The following is a 7535-nucleotide window of genomic DNA, read 5'->3' as shown; positions in this document are numbered from 1 at the left end:
GCTAGTCAAAATGGAAGGAGGGGAAAATGAAAGACGTCAAAGAGCTTTGAAATAAAAGGACTTGTGGGTGCTGGAGATGGGGAGCTATGCACATAAGCAGCTGCCTCTGTAGGGGTGGGAAGGGTGTAATGCAGCCCCTTTGGTTTTGTTGAGGATAAGCCTTTGAAACTTCCAGGACAGCACTGAGCCCCAGCTCAAACCAGTGCACCTGGAGGCCACTTCAGGAGCAGGTCTGGCATGAGTGAACTGAGTACAGGTTTTCAGCCTGGTGCAATCACAGGGGAAAGATCAGTGGAGAGGAATATTCCCTGCTGCTCCTGGGCTCTGTTACAGAGCACGGCTGGCTGCCCACATGAGCAAAGTGGGCTGCTCCCTGGAGGGCAGGTACCTGCTCTGCCTGTGTCAGAGGTGATGGGGTTTGACAGAACAGCATGTTCCTCTCTGCAGCCGAGCTCTCTGCTGAGTGCAGGACTTGGCTGATGGAGGGCCTGGTGTGTGTGGGAGAAAGCTCCTCCAGTGAGTGAGGGACTGGCATCAGCCCTCCCAGCAGCACCAGTGGTCCCTGCTCTGCTTGGCTCCCAGCCTGGGCTGCAGGACCAGTGAGTTGTGCACTTCAGAGCTTCCCACTGGGCTGTGCCTCAGCCAGCCCTCTGCACAGGGCAGTGGCCACGGGGAGCAGGAGTAAAGAGCTGGTGAATTTTGGAAAAGGATAATTTCCTGGCTCTTTTCAGAGTCCCTCTGAAATGGCTGCTGTCCTCCAAACCTGAACTCTTTCCTTACAGGTTTTTAACTGTCAGTGAACTTGGTGCAACACCGAGCCTTTGCTCCTGTGCCACCTTTGCCTGCTCAGCTCTCTGCCCTCTTTCAGGCTCTCCTTCTATCCCTTCCTCACATCTCTTGACTACAGCCCTAAACCAAGACATTGCTGAGAAGCCCAAGGTCAGTTCTGTTGTTAAAAAACTGCTTTAGTAGAAACACTGGTGCTGTTCAAGGTGCCAATGTATCTTCTTCCAAAAGACTTTTTTTTGTGACATTTCTGTATAGAGGGCAAAAGCAAGGATTCATGCTCTGCCAGTTTGAGGGCAGGGGATTAAGAATATATTGTATCTGTAGTTAGACAGATATTCCTGTTCTTCTATTATAGTTACGGTTGTTATTACAGTCAGTTGTAGGGCATCTAAGTGAAATTTATCCACAATACAAGTGCCTGAAATTGAGAAGGAAGGCAGAAAACATTGAGATTTCCAAGTTGAGATGACCTCTGTTGCTCTCTGAGCTCGGACTATTTTTGGCAGGAGGCAGATGAAGCGAGGGCCTGCCTTGGAATGAAGGCAGAGCAGCTGCCAGCCCCTGTAATTAGCCAAAAGGCTGTGGAGTGTGGCCAGGAGGCTGCAGAGCACGTGGCTCCTGCTGTGGCCCTGCTCAGTCCGGAGCAGCGCCTGCAGGAATGCAAAGCCCAGCCAAGCCCAGAGACTGCAGCTGAGCCCTGAGCCCCTCATCTGGGGCTGAGCAGTCAGAGAGTGCCCTGGACAGGGTGCACAGGGCCCAGAGTCTTTGGAGCAGGAAACACAACCCTGGTCCTGCACACGGGACTGGTTCTGACCTTACCAAGGGCCTCCAAACACACTTGGATGGAATAAGTGCTCAGAGTAAACTGGGACTTTGATGACCCTGAATTGCAAGAGAATGACTCGGATACACAATAATGGATTTAATAATTTATGTATGTGTTTGGTGTAATTGTAGAGGAAAAAGAATTACTACAGACAAGATTTCTCTGGCAACCTCTGGGTTAGTGAAGCTGTTTTATCTCTTTATATGTAAATTCCAGGCCTGCCAAGAGCCTGCACACAAAATAATTTCTACTGATAATAGAAAATGAACCTACAAGAGTTTATAAAGACTTAGTTTTCTTTTTTTCTTTTACACTGTCTCATGTCATATATAGAAGGTAATCAAGGAAACAAGACAACCAAAATGTTTGTCAGAATTTTTACTACAAATATTTTCCCTCCATGATATTTAGTAGGAAAACCACATTGAATTTTTCTCAAAGCAATGCATTCATTGATATAGGCTGGCTTAAGGATGCAAAGAATGAGTATATTACAATCAGGAATCACAGAGTCATAGACGTGGGCTTGATACCAGAGGCTATAGATGATAAATCTTTCCATGGCAAGATTCTTCAATTGCTGCTTTCCTCTGTGGGCAGTAGCACAGCAGTGTATTTGTACACTCCTGAGAAAAGCCAGATCCAGAGCCAGTTCCTGGCCTGAATTTTGTCTGTTTCTAACCAAGCACAATTTCTCTGTAGGAATGAAACCAAGCAAGCATGCAGGTAATAGGGGAAGATGAAGTTCAGCCCGCTTTACTCAATGTGTGGAGCTATACATCAGTTCCACTGCTTTTTCAATTTCTTTTTGTTTCCTTCCTTGTTCAAACAGTGAGGAATCTGTTTCTCAAGAGCAGTCTGATTTGTGAGGTCTCAGTTCCTCATTAGCTGCATGAGTTACAGAAAGTGGAAAACTCTCTGGGACTTCAGAAATTGTGTGCTTCATGTGAGGCATTTCCCCATCACTTCTGTGCTGGATTTCAGAAATATTTTAGGTAACCAGTCTATTTCTCATGGGTACTCTTGGGCTATTTTCTTTCTATGGGTATGAGTTTGTTTCACAACTCTGTTTTTAATATTTGAATGAGACAAGGAAAGAAAAAATGCACCCCACCTTACACAGAAAGGAACATGTGTAATCATCTAAGATGTGTTTTGCTGTAGAATCTTACAGCTTTAAATTTTTTGTTTGTCAGCATAGTTGAAACTGCAGGGGCTTTGACTTGATGTAGATTTCGATACTACCTGCATTCACTCACTTTAAATTTTCATTCAAAACCTTCAACATTTTTTCCTGGTCTTCACAACTTTGCTGTGATATCTGACAGGGATGCCAGACGGCCCAAAGAGATAAACATCAAACAAGTAGAGTGTCCCTGCCTCCAGCCCTTTGATGGTTTCTGTGGTGACAGCTCGCTGGAGGTTTAGGTCATAGAAGTACTTGCACAGCACTTTCTCTGATTTGTGCCGAGATTCAGGCCCAGAGCAGCTGTCTGCACTCTGCAGCTCCCTCCAGATCTGATCCTCCTCAATCCTTTTTCTGTACACACAGTACTTGCTCTCCTCTTGTGTTCCCAGCCAGGCAATGGTCACAGACCTGCATGTTCTCAGTTTACTGAATGATTTGATTTTTAAGCTCTCTGGAAGAAGTGGGAATAAGGGCTTGTGGAAATGGGGGGATGCCAGTAGCTTCACAGAAGAGTTAGATTCCTCTGTGGACCTCAGCTGCACTGAGTAGGTGTCCAGCAGCTTTCCCTTCAGGGAGAAATACCTCAGCCCAGACAGATTTTCTGATGCTACTGTTTTCCCATTTCTTGTTATGTGAACCTGTATTTGACCCCGACACAGCTGGAAGGTGAAGTGGATTTTCTTGTGCCTCGCCTGGTACTGCAGACTGTAGAGTTTCTGCTTTTTCCCATCCAGGACCACATGAATCACTTTGCCATCTTTCAGCTCTGTCACCTTGGGCTCAGGTTCTTCCAGGGTCCTGGCGAATGTCCCGGTGTATGCAGCGCTGGCGTTTGTGAGGAGATTGACAATAAAAACATCAAAGTAATACTGAGTGCTGGGGCTGAGGTTGGGCACTGTGTAAGTGTTCTTGGTGCCCACGCACACCTGCCTGACTTCCCCACTGCTGACTTTGTTGATGATGCTCAGTTCGCTGTTGGACAATATCATCACCTGCTGTGGCTCCAGAAGGTACGGAGACAGGGACAGAGCTAAGGTGGGTGGCAGCTTCATTCCAGAAGATCTGATGGCTGTCTCAGCAGCACACAAGCTCTTGTAGTTGTGCTTTTCATTAACTAGGAGACAGTACTGGATGCTCTCCCTGTGCTGCAAGACAGAAGGGCTGTGTTTCCAGGCCAGAGTCACCGTTGTGTGGCCGATGCCGATGACATCAATGCGCGGATCCGCTGGCAGCTCTGGGTAGAGGTGCCCAGAGGTGGTGTCAGTTGTTAGGTACACTGTAATGTGTGTGTCCCTCTCCGTGGATAAGAACTCGAGCAGGTAAAGGGCAGAATGGGAAGACATTCCCATGTAAGTCTCTACGGAATTTCCCTTGTAGTTGAAGATAATGGACACAATGCTTGAAGCCTTGTGAGATTTGGAGACCTGTTGTGTATCGTGGTCACCTGCAGGCAAAAGGCAGACTTGTAACTTCTCTTTTAAAAGATGTGACGTAAAGCACATTGTGCAAGTTTTACTGTTAGGGAACATTATATTGTCTTCTTGAAAGCAGCAATTATAACTAAAAATATGTTTTAGCGAAAATGTTGCTACTGGCAATTTATTAAGTTAAAATTTGAGAAGCTTTTATTTTAGCAGTGCAGCTGTAGAATTATGTTTTCAAAAATACTGTAATTATGAAACCACAACTTGCAGAAGCTTGGCTTGTATCGTGCCTGATGCCCCTACAATTTTCTTCTTCTATTTGCTGTCTCTCAGGGTACTTTAAGGAGACTCATTATTTCTATGATAGGTTTTTTTTCTTTGGATTAGTTTTAGGCCATTATATCATGAAGAGGGAAAACTTATTAATTCAAAGGAGTGTAATTTGAGCTCCTCAGTCAGGTGTATCTGCTTGACAGGTAAGAAGTTGTTAATGGCAGCTTTTAGATTTCTAGCTTGAAAAATTAATTCAAAAATCATGCAAGAGAAAGGAATTGCCTTTTCGGGTGAAGGCAGTATAGTACCCACTGCCATGGTAGATGTGGCAAGAGTAAATGGCTAACTCTTCTCTGCTTCATGTGGGGAGAAAAAGTTGTCTTAAGTGACCTAAGCCACAGAAAAATAACTGAGGCAGCAGAGGGAAATTCAGCCCAGTAACAAGAGCTTATGAAGTTGGTCTGTTTGTGCAGCCTGGAAGACTTGCTGTTGTTCCCAAATATTAACCTTAGATGTAGACATTTTAATATCTGATTCTTAATTTATTTGTCTGGAGGGCAAGATCTGATGGGTTTACCTGTTTTACCCATGGGAACCAGGTCAGTCCATGGCAATTTAAAGGAGGGAACCACAAAGCATATGGGAAATTTCCTGTAACACAATTATCTATGAGTAACCTGTGCTTTCTTTGCCTCTGCTTAGGCAGGCTGAAGGCCTTACCTGGTGCTGCTTTTCCTGGTGGAGACTTGTACACAAGTATGCTCCACTCAATGGGAACGTCACAGGGTGTCACTGTTATTGAGAAAGGGGCAAGGGCCCTGCCCTCTTCCAAAACAAAGTAGTACCTGTAAATGTGAATAGAAATAGAGGCAATGCATCAGGGAGTTCAGGTTTGCCCAAAACTCCTTGTAATCAGCTACTCTGAGGTGGGTCACTTTGCTCTGGGTAGAAATGACTGTTCTCTGAGGTGCATCCACACAAAGGGATGATGAGTGTCTGCAGTCTTCAGCTGTGGGAAGAAAACAGGCTGTGGGGTATTTTATTTTTTTAATCCACATGTATTTCCTGAAAAAGGCAGTATTTTTCCCCTCTGAGTATTTTTTCCATGCTTTAGGTGAACACTACATCTCATCCTTAGCTGGTTATTTTGGGTGATGGATGTCATTTAGCTGACTGCCTTCTCCATAACCACCTGTTGCCACCACAAAGTGTCATCAGTGTCTGTGGTCAGGTTTTGATTCCCGCCTTGTAAAAGCTCAACCTCCTGTCTTGCTCTGTTTTACTTCTGTTGTTTTTATAATGGATGGACTTGGCCATAAAATGTTTGGATTTGGGTGCCTCCCTCTGCACTCCAATGAAGGCGGTTGGCAATCCAAGGGTTTTTTTTGCTGTTCACCAGTGAGACAAGCACAGTCACCACGGATAGACTCTGTCAGCCTGGAGGTGTGGCTCACTTTCAGGGCATGGCTCCTAGGCCAGAGTGGGGCTTCACTGGAGTCAGTTCCTCATTCTTGAGTCTTTTACTCTCATCCAAAACTTGTCTTCTCTTGTCTTGGATCCTGTTTGGGTGACCGGGGTTCAAAAGAACCTTTCTGATCATGCTAAACTACTTCCTAATTGCTGTATTCATGTTATGCCACATGAGCACAGAAAAACTCCCTTTTCTTTGTTTCAATACCCCTTGTTCTTTAACTAGGAGAGCTCCTAGTTCTGTTCTTGTGAGCATGGTCTCATTATATAACATGTGCCACGTTCCAGTTTTTCTGTGCAATGCCCATGAAGGCTGAGCAATCTGGCTCACCCTCTGCTCCATGACCACTCGCGTGTTTGTCAAAATCTGCATTTGCTGGGTTCTGTCCAAAGTGCATCTCTTCCCAAACAAGCAGATTGATCTTTGCTACCCAGATGCAGTGCCAGTTGTAATATCTAGATCACCTACATATCTGGGTATGGCAGAAGGCTTTGTAGGTATTGTGGAAAGGTGAAGAATGTGGAATTTTCACATGCAAAGCACCTTTGATCTTAGTAAGCTGTACTGCCACTCAGCAAAAACACTTTGAGTGTGCAGGACAGTGGCAGATTTCCTGATAAGATGTCTGTGCAGGTATTCTATTGATTTTTGGGGTAGTGAATTTGCTAGGTAAAATGTTTGTATTTCACCATGAATGTAGGATGGCTGCTGTCTCTGCAGACCTGAAGCTGGGCTGTTTGTGACACAGCTGTCTGCTGCTGGAGCCCACCCATCCATATCAGTTCTGCTGCTGCTCTGACAAACACAGCAGAAAGCTGCTGAAATATGTACAGGAATCTAAATTTCACCTCAGAGGCTCATTCCAGATTCTGGGCAGTGTAACACTTGAGGAGTGGGGCATTTTTCTGGCATTTCAGTGTGCACTATAGAGCCCTGCAGGTACACAGGGATTCTTGGCTTATCCTGGTAGTGTGCAATTCCCAGTGACATGGGGATGTATCTGAGAATAACAGTGGCTGATTTGCTCTTACCTTTTGGGTATGTCCTTCAGCAGGTGAACTGTAGTTTCCTTACCATCTGCAAGTATCAGGGAGTGGTAGAAATTGAAGAGATTGCTCTTGAAGCTCTGTTGGGAGCTGGTGGTGGGTGCTTTTATAGAATGGCACAAACAAGTTGCCATGAGAAGATGGAGAGGAAGATAAAACCAGAGCCAGAACATCTTCAGTACTGCAAAGTGGAGTGACAAAAGTGAACAGAAATAGCTGTCATAGGAAATAAAGTAATGTGACCCTCTCTTTCTGTGCCTTTCCTGGTGTTTGTTATAAATCCAGCAAGCCAGGCATTCCAATAGTGCAAGTCTCAATTTTGCTGAGCTGTTTAAAGTTCACGGAAATATTCCTCAGAGGATCTCTCTGCAAAGATTTAATTGCAGAAACTGCTATGAAGTCTTTGATTAAAGGAAAAAAAATGTAGTCAATGCAGCACAAGTGCAACATGACAATTATTCAGAAAAATCTTTACTGCTGTCAGAATGAGTGGAAAATTACATTTAAAAGATCTGTT

General features: G+C 44.8%; 1 protein-coding gene across 1 annotated transcript; it reads right to left on the bottom strand.

Moving 5' to 3' along the window:
• Positions 1-2014: 2014 nt before the first annotated feature.
• On the bottom strand, positions 2015-7191 carry LOC120507269 (protein NDNF-like). Its single transcript, XM_039719683.1, has 3 exons — positions 7004-7191; positions 5222-5346; positions 2015-4248 (listed from the first exon to the last, which is right to left on the bottom strand). Exons 1-3 carry the CDS (start codon positions 7189-7191, stop codon positions 2897-2899), a joined length of 1665 nt encoding a protein of 554 aa, XP_039575617.1. The 3' UTR covers positions 2015-2896.
• Between the last annotated feature and the right edge of the window lie 344 nt (positions 7192-7535).

Source organism: Passer montanus, unplaced genomic scaffold (assembly GCF_014805655.1).
Source record: "Passer montanus isolate IOZ18808 unplaced genomic scaffold, ASM1480565v1 scaffold42, whole genome shotgun sequence".
Lineage (NCBI taxonomy): Eukaryota > Metazoa > Chordata > Aves > Passeriformes > Passeridae > Passer > Passer montanus.
Note: the sequence above shows the minus strand (reverse complement) of the source record. Positions and strands in the feature narration are given on the sequence as shown.

Bases quoted from the DNA above. Each gene is read 5' to 3' on its own strand.
- LOC120507269 (XM_039719683.1), bottom strand. From the start codon at position 7,191: ATGTTCTGGCTCTGGTTTTATCTTCCTCTCCATCTTCTCATGGCAACT. The intron at 5,347-7,003 runs GTAAGAGCAAAT...TCACATTTACAG, and splicing joins CTGAAGGACATACCCAAAAG to GTACTACTTTGTTTTGGAAG. The intron at 4,249-5,221 runs GTAAGGCCTTCA...TTTTGCCTGCAG, and splicing joins ACCAGGAAAAGCAGCACCAG to GTGACCACGATACACAACAG.